This window comes from Mauremys mutica, chromosome 7 (assembly GCF_020497125.1).
Source record: "Mauremys mutica isolate MM-2020 ecotype Southern chromosome 7, ASM2049712v1, whole genome shotgun sequence".
Taxonomy (NCBI): Eukaryota; Metazoa; Chordata; order Testudines; family Geoemydidae; genus Mauremys; species Mauremys mutica.
The window spans coordinates 115,449,779-115,475,488 of record NC_059078.1 but is presented as its reverse complement, the minus strand read 5'-3'; the positions used below and the strand labels follow the sequence as shown (position 1 = coordinate 115,475,488).

Genomic DNA, 25,710 nt, shown 5'->3' with positions numbered 1-25,710 from the left:
GAAAAACCTAATTGTTGCTGTAGCTTCACTGCCTCCCAGAATGACAAGGCTCACAAGTGAAAAACAAGCTCAAGTATCACACTGAAATGTAAGTACACTATTTATATTCCAATTGATTTATTTTATATAGTAACAATGAGAATGTAAGCAATGTTTCAGTAATAGTGTGCTATGACTCTTTTGTATTTTTATGTCTGATTTTGTAAGCAAGTCGTTTTTAAGTGAGCTGAAACTTGGGGTACACAAGACAAATCAGACTCCTGAAAGGGGTACAGTAGTCTGGAAAAGTTGAGAACCACTGGCTTAGTATATGGATTTTTTTATGATTAAGGGTCTATGACCTTTACTCATACTAAATACCATACTCTGCACTGTTTCAGAGGGGTAGCTGTGTTAGTCTGGATCTGTAAAAGCGGCAGAGTCCTGTGGCACCTTATAGACTAACAGACGTATTGGAGCATGAGCTTTTGTGGGTGAATACCCACTTCATCGGATGCATGTCATCCAAGGAAGTGGGTATTCACCCACGAAAGCTCATGCTCCAATGTGTCTGTTAGTCTATAAGGTGCCACAGGACTCTTTGTACTCTGCACTGTCACTGGGTGAAATTTCTGGCCTGTGTTATGCAAGAGGTCAGATTAGATGATGACAATTGTCCTGTATGGATTTAAAATATACAGCTATACATAATCCCCTTTTCTTCAATGGGACTACTGCAGAGGAATGTGCGTAAAGGCAGCAGAATCCAGTTCAGAAGATTTATTTTTATTTAGTAAAGCTATTTGTCTTTAAGTACTCTGAAAGCATCATGCATTGGCACATGCACTTCTAAAATGCACATTTAACAACCACTTTTCCTGTCAAAACACCATCTTCTGCTCTGGAAATTTAACATGATAAAAACTAGTTATGTGATACGCTGCTGTGTGTGTTTATGATAATCTACATCTGAAGTACACACCTGCCATTTTCTATCTTTCTGGGAGTTTCCTTTTGAAGAAAAGCCTCAAGGATAAGTCAGGTTATAAAAGCACACACAAAGTTTGTTTAGCAATTCTTGGGGACTCCAGGTAGAGCATTGAACAGTAAGTCACTTTTTATCTTATTTAGTAAAAGCTGCTGCTAAGACACTGTCATTGTGTGGTACAATTACAGATTTATAATGAGAAAAAGCAATCAATACAAAGCTTTGCCTATCACATGGATTAGCCAGTCTAAACTTTTCCTTTTTGACTTGTTCTAGATGCTTGGAATTTGGATTCTTGCACTTTTTCTACTTGGTACAGCCAGAGGTGAGGCATAGGATTTATGTCAATTTCAATACAACATATCTATTCTGATCACAATCCTTTTCTTTTCCCAGGGCTTTGCTCTCTGTGATGAAGGTTCTATGTGTAATGACTATCTGAGTTTGCAGCTCATTTGTAAGGAGGGTGAGAGGTATGGTTTACCATTCCCTCAGGAAGTCCCAGCCTCAGTTTCTGAATCTTGCAGGTTAACAAGCAGGTTTACAAAACAGGAAGTATGGGGAGATTTCTTTCCCCCCAGAATGCTGGTATCCTGGTCTTCTCCACAGGGCCACTAGATAAAGTGAAAGGATCTTTGTCCCTACTTCCTCCCTTGTGCATCCAGATTAGCATGGGCACAATCTGGCTGGCGATCAATTAGGTTCACGTTGCACAAATTGCCCATGACAAGGGACAGTGCCGAGCCAGGGGGAGCCTATGGAGGAATGTTCCCCAGAGAGTAGATCAAACCTTGTCAGGGGGAAATACATACTCCTCACTGCACGCTATCCCTATTCTGTGGACCTGTGCAGAAGGCCTTTGCATCATTGGGGTGGATTGTGGCCCGGAGGGAGCAGTTGCTGTACTCTGCAAAGGGCAATGACTGCAGTTGTAGCTGGCCTGAATGCAGGTTGCTGTGTTCAGAAAGCACCGAAAGACCATTGGGGGAAAAGTGCTGTCGGGACAGAATGTGACAACTAGAACCTACCACATCTTTGCTCATTCACATCCTAATAATTTGATCTGTGTGCTACAGGAAAAGAAGTTTGTTTTGCAAGGCTTGGGTGCTTCACAGATGATATACCATGGGCTGGAACTGTAGAAAGACCAGTGGCAAAGTTACCATGGAGTCCAGAAAAGATAAACACCCGCTTCCTTCTTTATACAAAAAAGAATCCTAATAACTTTCAAGTAAGACCTATTGCTGTTTAAATATTGCGAGTGACACGTACACACAGAAACATCACCTTTTAGTGCTCTTGGCATTCCCAAGGCCAGTGAGAGAAATGGTCAACTCTCCAATTTGGTCAGGAGGCAGCATTTTCCAGCCCCTCCAAAATTTCCTGTCCACTGTATCACAAGTTTCACTAAGTCACAAGGGACAAAATTCTCACTGGTGACTGCAACAGGTGATTCTTTGAATAGACCCAATAAAGACTTTCCCAACCCTATGCAAACGACAGACTGAAGGCTCCCTCACAAAAGTCACCCCTAGCCACACTTCACATTTTTCCTGTGTCTATTGAGAAATTTTAGGAAAATCTGTAGCACTGGAAGTTGTTTGGTGAGAAGTGGAAAAGACACACTAAAGGTGAAATCCTGGCTCCACTGAAATCAATGGTGAAACTCCTCAGCCCCTCTCCTGAAAACAGAGACAGACATAATGTCACATATGTAACGTTAAGTGCATGTGTAAATGATTGCAGGAGCTGGGCTTACATAATAACTGTGTTGTTTTCTATTCACATTGCTATTTTGACAAGATTTTTATAGGAAATAGCTAAAACATTTGCTATTTTAATATCTTCACCAGGAGATCACTGCAATAAATCGAGCAACGATTGGCTACTCAAATTTCGATCCAAGCAAACTAACACGTTTTATTACCCATGGATTTGTAGACCAAGGAGAAGAAAACTGGCTGTCGGACATGTGCAGGGTATGGTACTATCTGGATATTCTGTGATTCTCAAATCACTTAGTTCACATTTATGAAGGTATCCTTGTAAATTATTCATTTTCTCTATGTCTAACCAACGCATATCGTGCCATCTGGGCTGACAAGAAGAGGAAAGCTGTCCACGTCTATCATTACAAAATTAGGACATAAAATGTTCACCTGAAATCTAGTCAGTTCTAGCTCCACTTCCAGGAAAAATCTTAAACAAAATGGGCCAAATTCTACTCTGTGTTGAAGTCAAAGGGCTTGTACAGACATAAATGATGACAGAGTTTGGTCCAATTAATGTTTTCTCTCTGGTATACAAAAAAAATGCAGTAAAATGCTGCTTAGAAATTAAGGAGATTCCAGAGTTTGTTAAATGGGGAGAGATCAAGCTTGTTGCTTCCCAGTTCTGCTGATAACGAGCTGGATTAAGCTGCCAGGGCACAGGAAGGCTCTGAGGGTGGAAGGTCCACAGAGGAGAGGTGGGATGGCCCATGACACTGGACTGGGCCTGATAGCTGGGGAGAGGGCATGGCTCCTAATATACCTGTTCCAACCATCTGCCCCCGATGAATTTTTACTCATCTTCGGAACCATCTCCTCTTTTCACATTGATACAAGACGTTTTTCTGTAAGTGAGCATTTGCAATCAGAATGGGTGAGCTGGCAGGGCAAAGCTGTGCAGTTTATTCCTTTGTCTTGAGTCAGTAGCTAATTCCAGGGAAGCCTGGAGCCCAATATTTGAAAATCACATCCTTGCCTTTGTCTTGAAAGTTGGCACTTAAGACTGATTTTTTAAATACATTTTATATTGGTCTAGACAGACTGCTGCTCTGACTGGTTACAATCCCTCTGTTTCTAAATAGGCATTAATATCAACAACTCAAATTTAGAAAATTTATAAAAAATAAATTCTCCTGGAAGAGCTGACTTGCTGTCTGGTAAAATTCTGCTACTTCTTCTTTCTGACACCAACTGTGACCCACCTGCATCAATGGATGGGGGAAATTGATGGGGCAGGCGATGAAAGGGGCACAGTCCCAGCGGCAAGGAAAGGAGATACTCACCAAGAGACAATAGGTTGCTCATCCCTTGGGAGTCTCTGGCACCCATTGGACAGTTGGGGGAGAAGGGTGCTGATTGGCCAGCATTCCCCAACTCCCAGGATTTAGCCCAGTGCAGGGGACACGTGGAGCCTTTTGGGGCTCTGTTCCAGCAGTAAAATGCTACTTCTTCGTCTTTGTGCTACCAAAAAGAGCCCTCTAGTTGGCAGCTCTGCACAAAACCACCCTTTTGCAGCTCCAAAAGCAATAATACACAAACACAGGACTTCGCTAACTGTTGTCAGAGTGGTACCGGTGTGGTGCTTTGCTCTTTTCAATGTTGATATCACTCAGCTGCGTGTATGTGTTCCCTCTGTGTGCTGCCCCAGCTCTGCGCAGATAGCTGACACAGCAGACCCGACGAGAACCCCCAATAACCACAGAGTCCAGTAAGATGCAAAGCCACATCAGCTAGGTTTATTGCGATCTTGGACACCCTTGCAGGATCCCCGTAGATTACTTAGTTTATCGAGCATACTGCGACAGAGTGCCTCTTGGCAATGGACCCGGCTCAGTCACCGCTTGTTGAACTTCATCCACTTTACGCATTTGCTGCTGGATTAAGTGGGCTATTGGTATGAGAGATTCCTTAGTCCTTGTTACTAATTTATGTATATTTAAATGTAAGAATTTTACAGGTGGAAACAAATCCACCAATAAGTTTTTTAAATGTTCATGAATAATGACCGTTTCAGTGACTCTCTCTTTCATTATTAGTAGTAGGCTGAGTGTTTTAAAATACTGGGATAGGGATTGTGATAGTATGTCCCACACTGCTATGTATATGAGAAGTAAAACAAAAATTTGGAGTAGTGACACTACCACTGAGGCCTTTATATATAAATATATTGTAATTAGTTACTACGTGTACTGTCCATTCATGTTATAGGTTATCCTTAAGGCTGGTTGTCACCCTCTGGTCAGCTTTACTGGACAGGAAACAGAAGTGGGTAGCTTCTCTGTTCCATTGGTTGATGTAGATCCAGTTGTTTCTTATGTATGCTGTCTTCCAGATAACCTACTGAATGGACAGTAACCAATTTATGAAATATTGCTGTGTCAGGATTTAATATTGGTACCCAGACACTGAATAAGTTTGTTTTGAATAACATGTGCCTCAGTTAGGATGCAGTGTCACCGACCCAAATTATGACTAGTACTAACAGGCAATTTGTTTACCCAATTTGTAGTTACTATGTAACTTAGTTTTTTTACCAATTTGTTTTTTCCTTGTTTTTATGTTGTTTGCTGCCATTCGTTTGTTGATTTGTACCTCTGTGTTGGTTAAACAATTTAGCAAGGTTATACACAGTGTACATGTTGTACAGCAATTATACAATACAGCAATAATACAGCAGTACAATAATAATACAGTAGTACAGCAATAATACACTTGTTTTTACACACTAACAAAGTTGAAATTAAATGACAGTTTTTCTGGTCCAGCTAGTGGTTTTTAGCTGATTGTTAAATTAATTGTTCATATATGGTAGATAGAGGTGTATTTGACCAGTCTCTTATTTATAAAACACTTCATTTTTCTTTTCTTGATGCGTGGTTTTTTTTTACTGTATACAGATATGAACTGGTGTTTTTAGGGTGTGATATTTTTTGGCGTCTGTGGGATGCAACTTAAACAACTTTTGTTAGTTAACATAGTAAAGTTTTTTTTGTTTGTTTTTAGTAACCCAAACTTAATACACAGTTTTAACTTAGTTTTTTTACAATGTAATAAGGACAATGTAATAGGGACCGAGCCTTTTATTACACAAGCTATACTTTTGCAATTGTTGTACAGACATTCATTTTTATTTGGGGTGCATTACTAATATTTAATACTAAATGTAACGCTTAACGGCTAAAATAAATGTTTATAATTTTTCATGAGAAGGTGTATTGCTTTTCCTTGCTGAACACTTTGTTACAGCAAAAGAGTTAGTAACATAATTTTAACTAGCTTTTTAGAGTTAATTTGCTTGTGATTCCAACTTCACTCTTGTTAACTGTTTAGAAGCACAAACCTTAACAACCATTGCTTCCCATTAACATAACATAACAAAAGAAAAGCATATAAAATTAAACCAACTATAAAATTAAACCAAAATAAATTTTAAATACAGATACATGCAAATACTTTAAGGGTATTTAAGGGTACACTTTTATGATGCTTTGCTATGTTTGGGAGCCAAAGGTGGAAACCTGTTGAAAATGTTAAAACCTGTTAAAATTGTTTGGTTAGCTTTATGCATAAATTGTTATTTTAAAACATTTTGGATATGACATTCTTATAACTATATTTATAAGTGCAAACAAGTTTATAAAAAGCCCAAACAAGAAATTGACATTTTGTTAGTATTACCTTTACCTTAATGTTGAGGTTTCCCCTTACATTTTTTCTTTGAATAACAATTTAAAAAAAAAACTTAAAAACAAAACTGTGATTGATAAAAGAAAATTCTTTTTGTTTGCAATTGCATTATTTGTTGAGGCAGAAATATATGTACATATATTTGTAACTAAAACCTTTTTGAACTTTGCACAAAAATTGGTGCTAATACTACTATGATTACACCCCAACCATGATTTTAAAATAGTGTGGTACCACATCTTATATATATTTTTAAAAGGGTATAAAATTGACTTTTGTTGCAACAAAATAAAAATAATTTTTAAAAAATAGTCACGTGACACACAACATAGACACAAGACACACACATGACATACAGGACAAACTTACAATTAAAAACAAATGGTGCCAAAATTCTATTCATAACTATACAAAATAACACAACCAAAAATAAAAAGTAAAAAGTTATTACCTTATTTAAAACTTGTAGCATAAATTTGATTTAAAAAAAAATTAATGTTTGCCAAATGTACTGTATTAGTTTGGTAACAAGGAATTTTGCATTACTTTATATTTAACATTATTTAAAAACTTTGCTATATGGAAATAAGAAAAGCCCATGTTTCAAATATTAGTTAGTGCTTAGGATTAGAAGCAGAGAGTGCATTTTTGCTGCTTGTCAACCATATCTTTAAGAAAGTTAGGAATAATTCCAGCTGTTGCATTCCGGAAGGGTTAAAGTAATTAATTTACTGGGTTTACAATTTTTACCTTGTTTTCTTTTTGTTTTTTTGTTTTGTTCTGTTTTAAATTGCTTTATTTTTTGGAGGTTTTTGTAAAAACTATAACTTTTAACTTTTAAAACAAAAAGAGAGATATTTTTAGATATGAGCGCAGAGTGTGGTTGCATGGGTCAAAGCAATTGGGAACCTGCACAGTTGGGAATTGCGCCCCTGGTTTTTATTCTGGCTGTGAGAGGAGATTGGGGGTAGTTACCTGCTCTTGTAAAACCTGAATTTGTTCCCCCAGTGTCTGTTGCTTTTGTGTGCATGCCAAATGGATAGTGTGAGTGCCCTTTTTTGCTGCAGTTAACTGTTTCTGGGCAGCTCCATGTGTTAAAGCATCAATTTTAGGTGTTAACCGGCTTAATTTCAGTTTTTTACTTTGAAATTTTTTTTTTATTCACTCCCCTGCGATCGAGTAGCAGCAGAATATATGCTTCTAACTGAACTTATAATTTACAGGCTGTGTCTTCAAATCATTTACATAAAGAATCAAGATATGAATAGAGCCCTGGTGTAATATAGGGGCTGTACTTGAAAACATGTACAGGGAATTCATATGACATTTGTAAGTCTCTGACTGTGTTAAGCAGGGGCGGCTCTACGTTTTTGGCCGCCCCAAGCAGTCATGCCCGGGAGGCGCCCCGGAGCCGCGGGAGCAGCGGACCTCCCGCGGGCATGATTGCGGAGGGTCCGCTGGTCGCTCGGCTGGACCTCCGGACGGTTCGCAGGTCCGGCGGGAGGTCTAGCCGAGCCGCGGGACCAGCGAACCGTCCGCAGTCATGCCTGCGGCAGGTCCGGTCGTCCCGGGGCTCCGGTGGACCTCCCGCAGGCATGACTGCGGCAGGTCCGCCGGCCCAATCTGCCGCCCCCCCGGGAAAGGGCCGCCCCACGCGCCTGCTTGGCGCGCTGGGGTCTAGAGCCGGCCCTGGTGTTAAGTAATCAGCGATCTGACCCAGTGTTGATAATATTTGCTTCTGTTCTTTTTAAATCTATATTTGCACCAGAGGATGTTTGAAGTGGAAGACGTGAACTGTATCTGCATAGACTGGAGTGATGGGTCAAGGTGCCAATATACTCAGGCATCAAACAATATCCGTGTCGTGGGCGCTGAAGTGGCTTATTTTATAGATGTGCTTAAGGTAACGGATCTTCTTCTCGTTCCATGATAGGATTATAGTCATAGAGCTGCTGAAATTTATTCTAATCTAAATAGACAATCACAATGAATTGTCATATAGCCAGCAAAAGACTCCTCCCAGCAAAAGACGGTTCTCCTCCTTTGAAGTCCTATCAACTCCCCCATAATACAGAGAGTTTGAATATTTTCATGCTGCGATTACTTTTATGTACTCTTGTGGGCGTGAAGGGTTGGGTAGTTTTAAAGATAGAGAAGTAATGAACACAGCAAATTACCCTTTCTCAACCACAAAAGCTATAGGACCCATCTTAAGGGATACCCATACAAAAGCCTACAATAATTGGCCATTGGATAGCAACAGCCACCTCCCAGGAAGAGAGAGCAGGGTCCTCTCCCCAATCCATGAAGAAGTGTCACCTAGGTATGGGTGTTTGGGGACAGGTGGGATCTTCCCAGCTGCCCTAGGGCAGGGAGATGGGGTGTGGGTCTGTAATCAAACTAAGGGCCAGATGTTCAGCTCGTGCAAATCACATAGATCTCAGATATTAGGAATGGCAATATACAAAAACCTGTAGGAGAATACTTCAATCTCCCTGAACACACAATAGCAGATCTAAAGGTAGCCATCCTGCAGCAAAAAAACTTCAGGACCAGGCTTCAAAGAGAAACTGCTGAGCTTCAGTTCATCTGCAAATTTGACACCATCAGCTCAGGATTAAACAAAGACTGTGAATGGCTAGCCAACTACAAAAGCAGTTTCTCCTCCCTTGGTTTTCACACCTCAACTGCTAGAAGAGGGCCTCATCCTCCTTGATTGAACTAACCTCGTTATCTCTAGCCTGCTTCTTGCTTGCATATTTATACCTGCCCCTGGAAATTTCCACTACGTGCATCCGACGAAGTGGGTATTCACCCACAAAAGCTCATGCTTCAATACGTCTGTTAGTCTATAAGGTGCCACAAGACTCTTTGCTGCTTTTATAGATCTACTGATGTCATAGAATCATAGAATCTCAGGGTTGGAAGGGACCTCAGGAGGTCATCTAGTCCAACCCCCTGCTCAAAGCAGGACCAAACCCAACTAAATCATCCCAGCCAGGGCTTTGTCAAGCCTTACCTTAAAAACCTCTAAGGAAGGAGATTCCACCACCTCCCTAGGTAACCCATTCCAGTTCTTCACCACCCTACTGTCAATGTCAATGTAACTCACCATTTTATACCACATGAGGCTCTGAGGTGCATTTTCAAAGGCACAAAGGGCCATTAGGGGCCTAATTCCAGTTGAAAGTCAGTAGGAATTAGGCACCTAACTGCCATTTTTGCCTTTGAAAATCTCTCCCTCTGTCCCTAAATCTAATGACTTAAAAATACTTGCAACTAGACCTGAGTGAAGCTATGAGGAGAGGGATGGTTCCTAATATTTTCTGAACTAATTTGCCTATGGCTAGCATAACTACTAGAGGGCTGGCTCTCCGTTGCCTTGCAGCCTGCGTTGTCAATTACATCTGTGAAAATTACAAATCGGAATGGTAGTGTTTAGCACTCACATTGCACTGGTGCTCACTCCAACACAAGGTGCAAAGCAGTGGAGAATCAGGCCTTAGCAGAGTGTGGGTGTCTTACATAAGAGCAGCCATGAATTTTTTTCCCCCTTGACATTCATGAATCGGCTAAAACAATGTCCATAGGAAGCCAAATACACTTCTGTTCACTGTGAGGCAGGGAATAAGGGGTCTGGCTGGTGGAATCATGACTATCCACTGCCAAAATCTCACATGTGTGCAGAAGTTGCAGAGGTTAATAATGCCTTCAGGCTGTAGTAGCAGCTACTGAATGACTCTGTTACTGCTCTACATCCTGGACTCTGTCCTCCTTCCAATTCCATGGACCTCTGCTCTGTGCAGCCCAGTTCTGGCTTTAGTTTTGTAAACCAGAACTTCTCTCTAGGCCTCATATTAGAGAAAATATAGATTCCCTTTTGTTACAATTGATGTTTTCCTCAGGAACAATATGGATACTCTCCTTCCAAAGTCCATTTCATTGCCCACAGCCTTGGAGCACACGCTGCAGGGGAGACAGGAAGAAGGAGGCCAGGCCTTGGAAGAATAACTGGTAGGTTACTGAATTATAGCTCAGTCTGTACCAATGAAGAATTTGAAGAGAGCATTGTTAGACCTTAACATTATCTCATGTTTTTTTTACTAAAACAACTACAGTATCTGACTGAAGGAAAACCCTGCAGTGTAATGAAATGGGGTGTGTGTGTGTGTGTGTGTGTGTGTGTGTGTGTGTGTGTGTGTGTGTGTGCGTGCGTGCATGGGTGTGTTTGTCATTGGCCCCCTCAGGATGGAATCAGAACTGTACAACTGTATCATAATCTCATATTGCTAACAGCCAAAATTGTGCCCTTCCTCAATAACACCATCTCACCCTCAGGAAGGTATTACCCAGGTGGGAATCTTCATAAGGATCCCTTCATGGTGTTCTTGCCGTAACTTTAATCTTTGGGGAAGGAGGTATATGCCCCCTGAAGAATGTCCCTGAGATCTTCTTACATCAGGGATGAATTTGTCCCCAAGAATCCCTGCATGAAGTGTAGTGGGCAGGAGATGGTTAGCTGCATGGGGTAGTGATCTGCACCAGCATCCCATCCCTAGGATATGACTGGCCTCTGCTCTGTACAGCAGGTCCTCTTTTGTCAGCCGTGCTCTAAGGATGGTCCCAGGGAGCATGGGCTATTCTGGCTCAGTACATAATGACTTAACATTGTGACACTGTGGTATTTACCTGAACCAGTGTTAATGAGTCTGATTTTTCCCAAAGCATTTGCCCAACCCTATTATGACAATGTAGGCTTGACCTGGTGATTCCCACTTTCCTTATCCTGGCAGATTTTCTCCTAGCATTTCCTTCTCTCTTTAAGCCAGCTTGTGCAGGTGCAGCAGTATGTCCCATATTTAAGATCACCCACTGTTTGGAGGCTCGGCAAAGTGTGCTGTAGGCAGCACAGTAGTGAGCGGAGTTAATTGTTTGGTGCCATGGTTTTGCTGTCCAATATCCATTCCCAGAAAAGGATTAATTGAAATTGATGTAGCGAAGACAGAAGGTTGAGCCTTCAAATGTAACCCTTTAATCTCCCTGCTTTGCCAGGTTTTACATCAAAGCCTTCACATCTGGGCAATGCATTTACACACATTAATTTTAATTGATGCTATTTTTCCAGCAGATTTTTTTTAGTTTAATTTCTTAGGTTTTAAAAAACAACAGGAAAACAAAAATGTGCAGTGAAACTGACCATAGCAACTGTTTTAGGGCTTGATCCTGCAAGATGCTGAGCACTTTGGCCCCAATCTAGCCAACCATTTAAGCATGTGTTTAACTTAAAGGATGTCAGTGGTCCTATTGGTCTCAATGGAACTACTCCAATGCTTAAGGTTAAGCACATGCTAAAGAGCTTTGCTGGAGCATGGACAGAGTGCTCAGCATCTTGCAGGATCAGACCCTATGAACTATTAAGGTATTAAGTCAAACCCTAACCCCCTCTCCCTTAAGCTCCTTGGATGCAGCAGAAATGCCACTGTTCCATTGTGCAGAGGAGAGCAAGCAGCATCACAGAAAGTGCAAAAGGATTTCACAATCACCTGCATAACCCCAGCACAATGCTCCACGGTGGCTGTCTCCATGGGATTGTGCAAGGGGTTCATAAGTGGGTGGGAAGAGTGACACCAGCATGGCCATTGAGTCTGCCAACTGCACAGAGACACTGGCTGCAAAACCTTCTTTGAATTAAAAGAGAGAGAGAGCACAACAGCCTGTGGCCACAACTACAGCCCATGGCCCAGCGTAATAGCTGCAGACAGAGTGTTCAGTACCCTGGCACTGGGTTGGATGGATGGGCGGAGAATTCCCTCCTTTCAGCAGCCACATAGGTGACTCTCACAAAGCTCCTTTACGCCAGGACTGTGGCGCTCACGTTTTATTAATATAGTACAGACAAGCTGCAACTTGACTATTTTTAGTAATGTTATACATTATGCCGAGAGCTCCTGCATAGCAAACCGATCTATCACGTAATACACATTTACTTACCTATCTCTGAAAATACAGCTAATGTATCCCCCGGACTTCAGTGTCAGGCTGTTTTACAGACATATTCAGCAGTCACATGGACAAGTTGTTTGTTTGGACTCCTCATTCAGTGCACAGGCCAGACCAAGAGGAATGTGCATTAGGCAGAAAAGCTGCCCCTCATGCACAGAAGCCAATTTCAGATGTTATTAACTTAACTTTTTTCCATTATAGCATCTTCCAAAGTCTGGGCCTGCCAACCCTTGGACTAGTAGTCTGCAAAATTCAACTTAAAAACAAAACTAAAGCTGCTGCCCAGGGAAAGAATCAGATACCAGCACAGGATAATAAGTGCTTTGTAATTTACAGGATTTTACAAGCACCTGAGACAGATGCAGTGAATGAGAAAGAAAATGAGTCTCAGTTTTATGCTAATGTCAAAAGTAGGTGTCTAAAGTTAGGCTACATCTACACTTGCAATTGAAGGACAAAACTTTTGTTGTTCACAGCTACTTAAGCCCCCCACCCCCTGAAAGACAAAAGTTTTGCCGTGGCAAGTGCCTGTATGAATGCTCGCGTTGTCGGCAGAAGCGCATTCCTGTCGACAATGTGAACCCTGCTAGTTGGGGATGGACGTATTTTGTTGGCAAAAGTGCCGACAAACAGCATTCATACAGGCTGACTTTTAGCAACACGGCTATGTTGCTAAAAGCTGTGTAATGTAGACATGAGCTTAGGCTCCAAAATCTGTCTCTAGGCCCCTAAATATGCATTGGGATTTTCAAGCATGCTGAGTACCCAACAGCTCCCACTGACTTCAAGCACTTCTGAGAAACAGACCACTCAGGATATGGATTTAGGAGCCTCACTTTAGGCACTCTAAAAAAAAATCTTAACCTAAAACAACAATCTATTGTTGGAATTCAAGAATAAACATTTACGAGGCCAGATCCTCAGCTGGCAAGAATTGGTATAATTCCATTGACTTCAATGGAGCTACCAATCTATACCAGCTGGAGATCTGTCCCACGTTGTTTAGCAGTGCTGTAACTAGGCATTTTAGTGCCTGGGTGAGCATGCATATTTGCACCTCTACCATTTTTTTACCCTGTTTTACCACTTTGCTTCCTGGGCTGTTACCCTGCTCACCCTGCTTTGGTTACAGCGTTGGCATTTACCACTGAGAGATTGATCACACTATATATTTCTTAGCGACTCTAATTCTGAAGTAAATAAAACTATGTAGCCTGCATAGACCCATCTTCAATTATATACAGTAGTATAGCTAGCTAGCTATATTTATGTGCACGCACATTTAATTGTGCATATATTTCTTTAAGGACTGGATCCTGCTCAGCCTTATTTTCAAGGTACTCCAATTGAAGTCAGACTGGATAAGACTGATGCAGCCTTTGTTGATATTATTCATACTGATTCAGCTCCCACAATTCCATATCTGGGTAAGTTTCCAGCTGCATTGTATTATTATTATTGATTTGTCCTGTGGTAGCACCTAGGAGTCCCAGTCACAGAATATGAGGCCATTGCAGTAGGTGCTGTACAAATACAGGAAAAAACAACAAAAAATAACCACACAGAAACAAAAAAACCCACCAATTCTTGCCTCAAAGAGCTTACAAACTATAGCCCTAGAGCATTATGTAGAGCTGCTGCCAGGAAATACATGATAGTATTTAAATTAAAATTTGCTTACCCCCCTTACAAACATTGCAGGTTTTGGAATGAGCCAGGCTATAGGACATCTTGATTTTTATCCAAATGGAGGAAAACAAATGCCAGGATGCAAGAAGAATCCTGTTTCACAGATTGTTGACATTGATGGAATCTGGGAAGGTAAATATGTTAAGCAGATGATGACTTCAAAATGTATTGAGCTAACATAGCAGCAATCTTCTTATTTCAACTATTTTTGATTATTTTCTTTACGAATGCCAACAATTACAGCCACAAACAACAGTGAAATTGATAGTATGGTCCAAATGCACTCTGGGGGACACATTCTGGTAGAAGGATCAAAGAATGAGTAGCATGAAGGATTTGCTTTGGGAAAAACATGATGGGGTTGAGGTTTGGTGTCTTTACCTCCAACCATCCAGAGTGTCTGCATTGTCAAGTAGTGGGTATCTGTAGAAGGTTGGGGGTGAGGAGCAATAACAATAGTTCCTGCCTTCCACGTGTGTTTGGGCTCCATGGGTCTGCAAAGACCCAGATCCCACCAGCCATGTTCCTTCAAGGACTTTGGCTGACCCACTCTTCAAACTATCCAGCTTTGGATCTAATGGAGCAAGATTAACTGGAGTTTATTGTAAATACTCCATCATGCTGCCAAATAACAGGAACAAACTTCAGTGTGATTGTTCCAGTGCCCCTTGCACCGTTCTTAGGTAACTCCACAATAGAAACAAATATTCATTAATTGGTCTATCTCATCTGACGCTGCTGCCAGTTATCTACTCAGAGAAACAAACCCTACTCAAACTGTGCCAGAAGTTTAGCTCTGGAACAACATTCAACTTTGTTTCTATTATGTAGTCACCTGGCAGCCGCACGGGGTGGGAGTGGGAACAATAACATTCAGGTCTATTTCTGCTATGGGATCTCTGGCTTCAATTGTTTTGTGAGCTTTGGCAGCTAAATTCAAATGTGTTTCTGTTCTGTTGTTACCTGTTAGCAATTTGTGTTGCACTGGAACAATGTAATTTTTATTTCTATTATTAGGCGGTTGGAAAGAGTTTGGTGTATGATAGATCATGCACATTCACATTTGTTCCTTATTTTATATATTCCAAATCCTGTTGTTGTTATTATTGTTAAGAATCCTGTACATAGTGCCATAAATTTACACTGTACCTGACAGAACATTAATAAAGCACATACCCTGCCCCCCAAAAAACTTGCAGTCTAAGATCCCAAAACTGCCAAAGGATCTGCAAGCATGAACCTTTACATCTTTGGGAAATCACATTGATAAATCAAACCATACAGTAAGAACAACACCCCAGCTATAGCAAACATATTTTCTCTCTTTTATAAAACCTGAACATTTTCCTGGGATTTCTTTCCTAGCCCTTTCCTATATTATTATGAGCACCTTAAAAATTAAGATTCTATGAATCTCTTGCAATTACTGGCCTATTTCTGCTGTTTTTACTCACAAATTATTGCCTGTGTAAGCACCGAAGAGCAAGCTCTTTATTAATAATGATGCACAAAAACCCCTTGCACTTAATTACTTCTTTTTTTAACCTAAACCCAGAACATTTAAGGAATTTTAGTACAAAATAACATATTTAAAATAATAACACGCCCCTTCACCCCCTCTCCCGCAAATAATCAGGTGGTCAGATCCTCAGTCTGCATAAATCAGCATTGCTCCAGGAAGCTCAGTGTTAAGGAGGACATAATACTTAACACTGAAGTTTGTTTACTTTTATATAACAATAAGGTGAGCTGTTTCCTACAGATGCCCTTTATTCATATTGGCGAGCATTAATGCAATTAATCACACAATGTGGGGCTACTCATGTGAGTAAGTATTCACCAACATGAACAAGGATTGCACAATCAGCCTCTATGTTTGTTACACATCTGCATTTTACACGTACTATGTACTATTTTACATGCATATTTTGTACTATGTGCATTTCACAAAGGGTAAATCGAGTCACTGAAGAAATAGGTCTCAAACTGCAATTCAGGTGCTGCCCAGAATTGTGACAATGTAACTTGGGGATTTACAAATCATTCAAATGACATGATCAGTTCAATACCACGATTCCGGTCTAAATAGTTTACAGAAAAGAAAAACCTAACAACCAATAGCTTTGCAGTACGATATGTAATAGGAGCTTCTTTCCACAGGAACTCGTGACTTTGTTGCTTGTAATCATTTGCGAAGCTACAAGTATTATTCTGACAGCATCATCTCTCCCGATGGCTTTCTAGGATACACCTGTGCTTCATATGACACTTTTCAGACAGTAAGTCATTCTCACATCCCGGTGGATGAGCGGCACTTGTCTGTGCATCTGCATGAGGTAGAACCAGAGTCTATTTGGCTCAGGCCAATTTGCACTGCGTGAGTGCAGACCTAAGGGATAGGAAGGGGTGCGCTGGGGCATTAGGGGATGGGGATGAGGCACAGAAGGGGCATAGTGGAGCAGAGTTATGCCTGGCTCTACAGTGGCCTGAGGTTCCTGAGAGACCTCATGCCAGTGGCATACCTTAGAGCTGCTCCTGCAACCTCTCACCCCGCTGGGTCAAAGAGGGGCTCAGGCAGGGCGAAGAATCTGCCCCAGTAATTATTTATTGCGCACATCCAAGGAGAAGTGAGCACAGCAAATAATTTTGAAATAAAATCATTTACCTTAAGGTTCAGTGCATGCTCAGTGACTCCCCTGACGACCTGATGGCCTCAAGGAACAAATACAGATGGGATGTGGCCTAGAGTCACTGCCTTCCCCTTTGTCCCATAACTCCATCTATGACTCAGCGCTGTCAGCTAACACTGTAGCAGGCTCATCAACCTAGCTATGTGGCCCACCCACCACTGGAGGGGAACAGAGCTCCACACGCAAGGGGTAAATAACAATAATACCTAGCACTTACATAAACCTTTGCATCGTCAAAGCACTTTACAACCACTCATTAGATGAGCCGGGGAGAGCATGATTCCTGTCTGCTACCCCCATTCTAAAGCACTGAGTTTAAGAGAAGGAACTTAGAGAAATGGAGACGCCTCCTCCTAGTGAACAGCAAACTGTGATGAAGTACAAAGGAGACATCCATGCCTTCATAATCCATGAGGTGCCAGACAGGGCCCTTCCACCTCCTGCTCTCTCTAGGGTGACTTTATTTCAAGCTGAGTTAGAGTTAGCCCATAGACATGGCTTAGCAGCATTTTTCTGTGGCCAAATGATTTTTTCCTGTCTGCTTGGGATAGAGCCTCATTAATTGGCGCATGTATTTCGATTAGGAAAACTGCTTCCCATGCCCCAAAGGCGGATGCCCCCAAATGGGTCACTATGCGGATAAGTTTAAGGACAGAGTTACTTCTGGGATCCAGAAACTTTATCTGAACACTGGAGAGGCCAAGGATTTTGCTCGTAAGTTCCTACTTTTTTACTTGCTTCTACTTAAACATGAGCACCAACATAATTTAAAATATTTCCCTCTCACTTTAAATTAGTTTTACTGGACAAAGGTCTTTACCGTGGTGGAGGAGCAGGACAAAGGCCCTTACCATACCATCATGCCCCCTCCCCTCCTTGTCTTGACAGCATCAGTCCCAGAAAGCCCCCAACATAACTCCATAGGTGTGGTTTGACTTCTATATTTTGGGGGACAGCTCCAGTCTGGCCAATGGAGCTATGCGTGGGGTGGGGGGAGCAAATTCCATGCCAGCCCAAGGCTTACAGTTTGGGGGTGAAATTCCCCCTTGCCCCCTAAACTATGCCCATGCATAACTCCTTCCCCTTATGCTGGGGGTGGGAACACAGCTGGAGTAGGAGGTAGCATAGCCGCCTTTCTCAGCTGTAAGTCAATGGAAAGTTCCCTTAGATGGAATACTCCCCTGGCCGTCGGATGCTTTAAGTCCTCTTTGCCCTGCTTATGGGCCAGAAAATCCAGTCCTCACTCTTCAGGATTGTTCCTTACAACACCCCTAAGTTGTGAATAGATACTCTCCTGGTCACTATGACATGCGATATGTTCCTTCTATCACATTATGGACTATTTTTCACAAATAAACACAAAGTCCATGAATTTCCTCTGCCTTGGATCTTTGTGTAGTCATTCATGCTGTGCAAACTGGGAATAAAATGCTACTACTAGTGTGAGTGGAGAATAGTGATTTGCTAGGGTTTTACGCTCATTTTGCACAGCTGTAAATGACTGCAGAGTGTGCAAAGCAGTGGAAAAGCAGGCTCCTAGTATTCTCCTATAAAAACATTCTCTTCTATTCTATGCTATTCACGTCATTCCAGTCAGGTCAGGATTTAATCTTGAGCTCAAAGTGAAGCGACGGTCATGTTTTTCCTCTGTTTTGTCCTGAAACATAAAGTACTGATAGAAAATGAAAATTTGGCATGTTGTGTTTGTTTCTATGTGGGTACAATCTTATTCATTTTATTTCTGCTGTGTAGGTTGGAGGTATAAAGTATCTGTGGCAATTGCTGGAAAGAGTAAAGTGAGTGGGTATGTAAATATTGCCCTGTACGGCGCTGGAGGAAACACAAAGCAATATGAAATTGTTCAGTAAGTTCAGTATTATAATGAAAAATGAGCTTCTCTGCTATTAGAATATTTAATTCATCTATTTTTAATTAATGCTTCTTCTTAATCTATAGGCCAAATGCTGCTCTTACATACAGTGGTGTAAATCCATATTAACTGTATTGACTCTGGATTTATATCAGAAGAAGAGTTAGAATTTAGCCCTACTTCTCGGATAAGTATAAGGATACAAGAACCTGGGCCTAGATCCTGATCTCAGTTATACCATCTAACTTAACTGAATTCTAAAATGATACTATGGATTTACACTAGTATAATTCTGATCCCTTATCTTTTGCATGTTTGTAAAATGTTGTATCAGTTTATGGTGCTCTCTCATATGCAGTGCTACCAGCTTGGCCTATAATCAGGATTGCCTGACACTTTCTTTCACAAAACCCTATTTTTGTGTGCTCGTTACTTTGCCAAACTTTAACCATTTCTGCTGAAATTTTCTCTGTCAGGTGTCTGCCTTGGACAGAAAGACAGGCAGATATTACAGTTCAGCTAGAATACTTCAGGTGTTTCTGAGAAAGAGATGAGGGGAAAATACAGTGTTTTGCCCATGTTAAAGAAATCCTTACAACCATTTTGCTGAGACGTTCTAAGGCCTTCATGCTTTAGAGCAGAAACTTTAAATTTACCAGTGGGGTCATCCTGGTGTCAGGACTGTGTCTTTTGCCATCTCCATGAACATTCATCCACATTTCTGAAAAATCTCAGTTTGCACCTGCTTAGTAAAGACCTGTTAGAGTTTGACGTTAAATTCTCCAAAGAATCCATCTGCACTGAGTATGCTCCAGCCCCTCACAGCTGCTATCTGCAACCACATTGTCCATGCATCATCCCAACAAAGCTATTGAGTATGCTCTATCCCATGGCTGCAGGGGCTGAGCAAGACTTTCCCTGCAGATGTTGCGCTAGGCAGCCAGGAGCCACTGTGGTACCAGGCACAGGAACTGAGAGTAGGGACACTGTGTCTGTTGTACCCTCAATGCTCCCTCACGCCTGGCAGCAAGGAGGAGAAGGAAACAGCCTAACTGGAATGCGGAGATGTGAGGAGGTGCAAGAAACTGGGAAAGAACAGGGGAGAGGGGGCTGCTGGAGCCAAAGTTCAGGGGATGGATGGGGTGAGGGTCATGGAAGCAAAGAGGGAGGGAGCAGGAGCCAGGAGGTGGAGGTTTGATGTGATGGGCAGGGATAGAGGAAGATGGATGGCATGTGGTCAAGTAATTTAAAAGAGAATATGCAACTGTAAAAAGAACAGGAGTACTTAGTACTTTGTTAGAGACTAACAAATTTATTTGAGCATAAGCTTTTGTGGGCTACAGCCCACTTCATCAGATGCACAGAATGGACCATATAGTAAGGAGATATATGTCACATACAGAGAACACGAAAAAGTGGGAGTTGCCCTACCAACTCTAAGAGGCTAATTAATTAAGATGAGCGATTATCAGCAGGAGAAAAAAAACTTTTGCAGTGATAATCAAGATGGCCCATTTCAGACAGTTTGACAAAAAGGCATGAGGATATTTAACATGGGGAAATAGATTCAATGTGTGTAATGGCTCAGCCATTCCCAGTCTCTATTCAAGCCTCAATTGATGGCATCTAGTTTGCATATTAATTCAATTTCAGCAGTTTCTCATTGGAGTCTGTTTTTAAGCTTTTCTGTTGCAAGATTTCCACCTTTAAGTCTGTTACTGAGTGACCAGAGAGGTTGAAGTGTTCTCCTACTGGTTTTTGAATGGTATGATTCCTGATGTCAGATTTGTGTCCATTTATTCTTTTGTGTAGAGACTGTCTGGTTTGGCCAGTGTACATGGCAGAAGGGCATCAATTTAGCATTGAATCTATTTCCCCATGTTAAGTATCCTTACACCTTCTTGTCAAACTGTCTGAAATGGGCCATCTTGCTTATCACTACAAAAGTTTTTTTTCCTCCTGCTGATAATCGCTCATCTTAATTAATTAGCCTCTTAGAGTTGGTTGGGCAACTCCCACCTTTTCATGTTCTCTGTATGTGTATATATATATATATCTCCTTACTATATGTTCCATTCTATGCATCGGATGAAGTGAGCTGTAGCCCACAAATAAATTTGTTAGTCTCTAAGGTGCCACAAGTACTCCTGTTCTTTTTGTGGATACAGACTAACATGGCTGCTACTCTGAAACCTGTCACTATGCAACTGTGTAATGTGAGACTGTATCGTAATATATACACACAAAAAGGCCAAATTAAAGTTGTGTGGACAGCCTTATATCTGGTATTTCCTAGTGCTTGACTTTGGAACATTAACAATGCTCTTGAATTTTTTTGGGGTGTAATTATATATAAACTTACATGTATGCTGCCAAAGGGTTTAGCGTGAGCAAGCTGGACTTCTTAAAAGAGCCTAAACTCCCTTTGAAGTTGAAGTTGTAGATGCCCAAATGCTCTTGAAACTCAGTGGCACCTAGGTTCTTTGTTCTCTTAGGCTCTTTTGAAAATCCCAGCGGTAATGCACATTGCATAAAGCTATGCATTGCAAAGCATTGCAATTTTCTGCTGCAATGTGAGTTTATTTTGATTTCCTGAGTTAACAATCCTGTTCATTTTTGGTGCTAGCAGTACAAATATGTTAGTGCTGGATGACTATTTAGCTGGCATAGTTAGTAATATATTATGCTGCCATGGAAATTTGGAAGGGTAGTAGATCTAATGGGAAGATATTTTAAGTGATTTTCATTATAAATTATGTTCAGCTAGATTTGATTTAGATTCTCAAGGGATGCTAACAGAAGCTCTGGCACAAAATACTTACCAAGTAAATTCTGCTTGATGGGCAACCCACACACATATACTTTGCCAATTTGTGTCTCTCTTTGTATCCTTTCCCCACACCCATCCCATGCATTCTCTATGCCTGGAACTGCCTTCCTTACCCCATTCGCCTTGTCACCTCCCTCTTCTCTTTTAAATCGCTTCTCAAAGCCCACTTCATTAATGAGTTCTTTGTGCAAGTAAATGGAGCTACTCTGGATTTATGCCACTGTAGATAAGAGCAGAATTTGGTTCCTTGTCTCTAATAGAAGAAAAGGCCTGGTGTGCTAAGAGCAGTCAGAAAAGAGCTGCACAGAAAAGACTACCCCAGGATTGACTTCTCCGCCCAACATTTTCCAGCCAGGCATGGAGTTTTTTAGCCTTCAAGAAGTCAATTTTTTTTGTTTGATCCTCCCCTTTCCCAAAGGTTCTTCCTGCATGACCAATCCAACCGTGTCAGAGACTCGGTGACAATGTCTCCTGGATGAGTCTACACACCTACATTTTGTAGCACATATGGCACCATGCCTGTGTTTTGCAAATGAACTGAAGATAAAACAGGTTTAACATATGTGCAAAACAAGGCCAAGACCCTGCCTACGCTACCAAATGTAACCATGCTGCAGCCAAGCCTCAGGCACTGTGTTGTAATTGGATCCCCTGGAACACCATATTTTAATATAGGTGAGGTACTATAGAGCATGGGCATGCCAGGCAAACATCCCTTTGGTCAGCAGGTAATGCATTCTGATGAACTTTGATTTCATATGAGGACAGGGAAATTTCATTTACAAATTTTTATATAACATGAACATTTACATGATATTGAGGTAACCGAGACAATAGAATGGGTTACCTAAGGAGGTGGTGGAATGTCCATCCTTAGAGGTTTTTAAGGCCCGGCTTGACAAAGCCCTGGCTGGGATGATTTAGTTGGGATTGGTCCTGCTTTCAGTAGGGGGTTGGACTAGATGACCTTCTGAGGTCTCTTCCAACCCTAATCTTCTGTGATCCTTACTCTTTGACAAGCTGAAGGCCATGTTTACTATCAATATGCTACTATAGCTACTCAAACAACTACACTGTATTGGTAATTAATATTAAACCTCATTGGATATTATATACTTTTGTTCTTGAAGGGGGACCCTCAAACCAGGCGAAACATATGCCAAGTTCATTGACGTTGAACTTAATGTTGGGACAATTACAAAAGTTAAATTTCTTTGGAACAACCATATCCTAAACCCAACCCTACCCACACTAGGAGCAGCAACAGTCACAGTACAAGCTGGAGAAGATGGAAATGTGTATGTATATTTATTGTGAAAATCTCAAATTCTTTAGGAGCTACAAGGACAGCATGACATATGAGGGTAATAGTGCTTGCACAAGAACAGCTATTTAGAGTTTTAAAATAAAAAAAGAGGAAAAGTTTAAATTTCCTTCCCCACAAGATACCGATGTTGCTTACTGGTACATTAACTATTTCTGTCAGATATTGTCAAGGAAAAATTATAAAAACATCTGGATTTGGCTTCAACAGGAGCAAAGTTTTTGTATAAACCTCTGTGTTTTGGGTAGGAAAGATTAAATTAACCATGGCTTAGGTAATAAGCACAGCTCTTTCCAGACATCGGGCTATTGGGTACTGCAAGTTTTATACTAGAAATGGCCATCAGTGTTTAAAACTTACATCAGGGGGTCTGATTCACTGTCCATTGAAGTCAATAGGAGTCTTCCCACTGATTTTAATGGGTGTTGGATCAGGCTCTGGAAGACTAAGAGGTAATGGTAATATGTCTTCAGTTCCCACAGACCGAGCTAGTAGTTATAAATTGTGCTTAAAAGACCTGATCCAAAGCCCACTGAACTCCACAGAAAGACTTCCATTGACTTAATTGGATTTTGGATCAGGCCTTAAGACTGTAGGAGCAGTGTACTGCATGGCAGTTACTGATTGGAAGGTGCTTATTAAGTTAATTATTTTAAAACAGCATGTTCTTCTTCAAGTGATTGCTCATATCCATTCCAGTTAGGTGTGCACACGCCGCATGCACGTTCATCGGAAGACTTTTACCCTAGCAACACTCAGTGGGTCGGCTGGGCGCCCCCTGGAGTGGCGCCACCATGGCCCCGGATATATACCCCAGCTGACCCACCCACTCCTCAGTTCCTTCTTACCGCCCGTGTCGGTCGTTGGAACAGTGGAGTGCGGCTTAGCTGACCTCCACCTCCCTAGCATTCTCGTAGTTCACTTGGCGGCCATATCTGCTTTCCATCCTGGAGAGGCTGGTCACTCTGTGTTCTCTCACCCGGTGGTCGCTAGGTTTAGGAAGGGACTGGAATGCCTCTACCCTCAAGTTCGTCGTCCTGCCCCCACCTGGGACCTCAACCTGGTATTAAACAAGCTTATGGGTCCCGCCTTTGAGCCGCTGGCAACCTGCTCTCTACTGTACCTATCATGGAAGACAGTTTTTCTGGTGGCCATCACTTCAGCCAGGCGGGTTTCTGAACTTCGAGCACTCACTGTAGACCCCCCTTACACTGTCTTTCATAAGGACAAGGTTCAGTTGCGGCCACATCCTGCCTTTTTCCCTAAGGTGGTTTCGGCCTTCCATACTAATCAGGACATCTTCCTCCCAATTTTCTTCCCTAAACCTCATTCCTCCCCTCGTGAGCAGCGGTTACACTCCTTAGATGTCCGCAGGGCGCTTGCATTTTACATTGACCGCACAAGGCCCCTTCCGTAAATCCCCCCAGCTTTTCGTGGCAGTGGCGGACCGTATGAAAGGCCTCCCCGTCTCAGCACAGAGGATCTCCTCTTGGTTAACAGCGTGCATACGCACATGCTATAACTTGGCCCATGTCCCAGCGGGCCACCTCACTGCCCATTCTACCAGGGCTCAGGCTTCCTCTGCCGCGTTTCTGGCACACGTTCCGATCCAGGAGATATTCCGTGTGGCGACCTGGTCTTCGGTCCACACGTTCGCTGCGAACTATGCTCTAGTCCAGCAATCTAGAGATGATGTGGCCTTCGGCTCGGCAGTTTTGCATTCCGCCACGTCTCTCTCCGACCCCATCGCCTAGGTAAGGCTTGGGAATCACCTAACTGGAATGGATATGAGCAATCACTCGAAGAAAAGACGGTTACTCACCATTGTAACTGTTGTTCTTCGAGATGTGTTGCTCATATCCATTCCAAACCCACCCTCCTTCCCCACTGTCGGAGTAGCCGGCAAGAAGGAACTGAGGAGTGGGTGGGTCGGCTGAGATATATATCTGGGGCCATGGTGGCGCCACTCCAGGGGGTGCCCAGCCGACCCACTGAGTGTTGCTAGGGTAAAAGTCTTCCGACAAACGTGCACGCGGCGCGCGCACACCTAACTGGAATGGATATGAGCAACACATCTCGAAGAACAACAGTTACAACGGTGAGTAACCGTCTTTTTCAATCAGTTACCCACCAATGGTGTTGTGTTACCTTTTCTGCCTTTCTGAATAGAGACACAATGAAGTGGGAGGTACATTCAATGGGTCATGGATATAATTAAAAAAAAATCACACAACTAAAGTCCATTCACTTGAAATAGAGATGTGCTGGGGGAATCTCAAGCAAACCAAAATCTTCACAGACCAGTGAATTATGGGACAGCAGAGCGTACAAGTCTACTTCTGGTTTTTGGATTCAACAGATCAACATGTTCTGGGATACTGTTCCCAAAAACATCCCATCAGCTATTCTATTTATTCATGTCTTGGCAACCACCGAGCAATCATCATCTCTCTAATGCTGGTGGCCTGCAAATTCAACAGGAAAGGTATAAAACCAAAGGAATGAAGCCAAAAAAGAGAGGCCAACCAATCAGGATGATTAGAGTCCCTTGGTAGTTTAGCAGGAAATACTATTTCACATTTAGCAACCCAAAGCATTTGCTTGTTCTTTTGTGCCAATGTAACAATATTCTATCATAACTTTGTCAAAAAACAAATTAGGTTGGCTTATTCTATTAAAAAAACACTGGTACAATTACAAAAAATAAATAAATCTAGACACACTAAAAACACTTTACATATTTTTTTCTCCTCAGGTTTAATTTCTGTGGCAGCGAAACTGTGCGAGAGAACGTTCTGCAAACTCTTACATCTTGCTAACAACATACAAAAATGTCAGCGCTGTCTGTTAATATTAATAAAAGTTGATAATGCATAACTGT

General features: G+C 41.8%; 1 protein-coding gene across 1 annotated transcript; it reads left to right on the top strand.

Moving 5' to 3' along the window:
• Window positions 1-25,648, top strand: LOC123374493 (inactive pancreatic lipase-related protein 1-like). Its single transcript, XM_045024536.1, has 13 exons — window positions 1-88; window positions 1,244-1,292; window positions 2,044-2,198; window positions 2,821-2,946; window positions 8,192-8,326; window positions 10,329-10,437; window positions 13,734-13,853; window positions 14,128-14,247; window positions 16,276-16,394; window positions 17,390-17,519; window positions 18,558-18,669; window positions 22,636-22,803; window positions 25,585-25,648. The coding sequence occupies exons 2-13, from the start codon at window positions 1,244-1,246 to the stop codon at window positions 25,646-25,648; spliced, it is 1,407 nt and encodes a 468-aa protein (XP_044880471.1). The 5' UTR covers window positions 1-88.
• The last annotated feature ends 62 nt before the right edge of the window (window positions 25,649-25,710 follow it).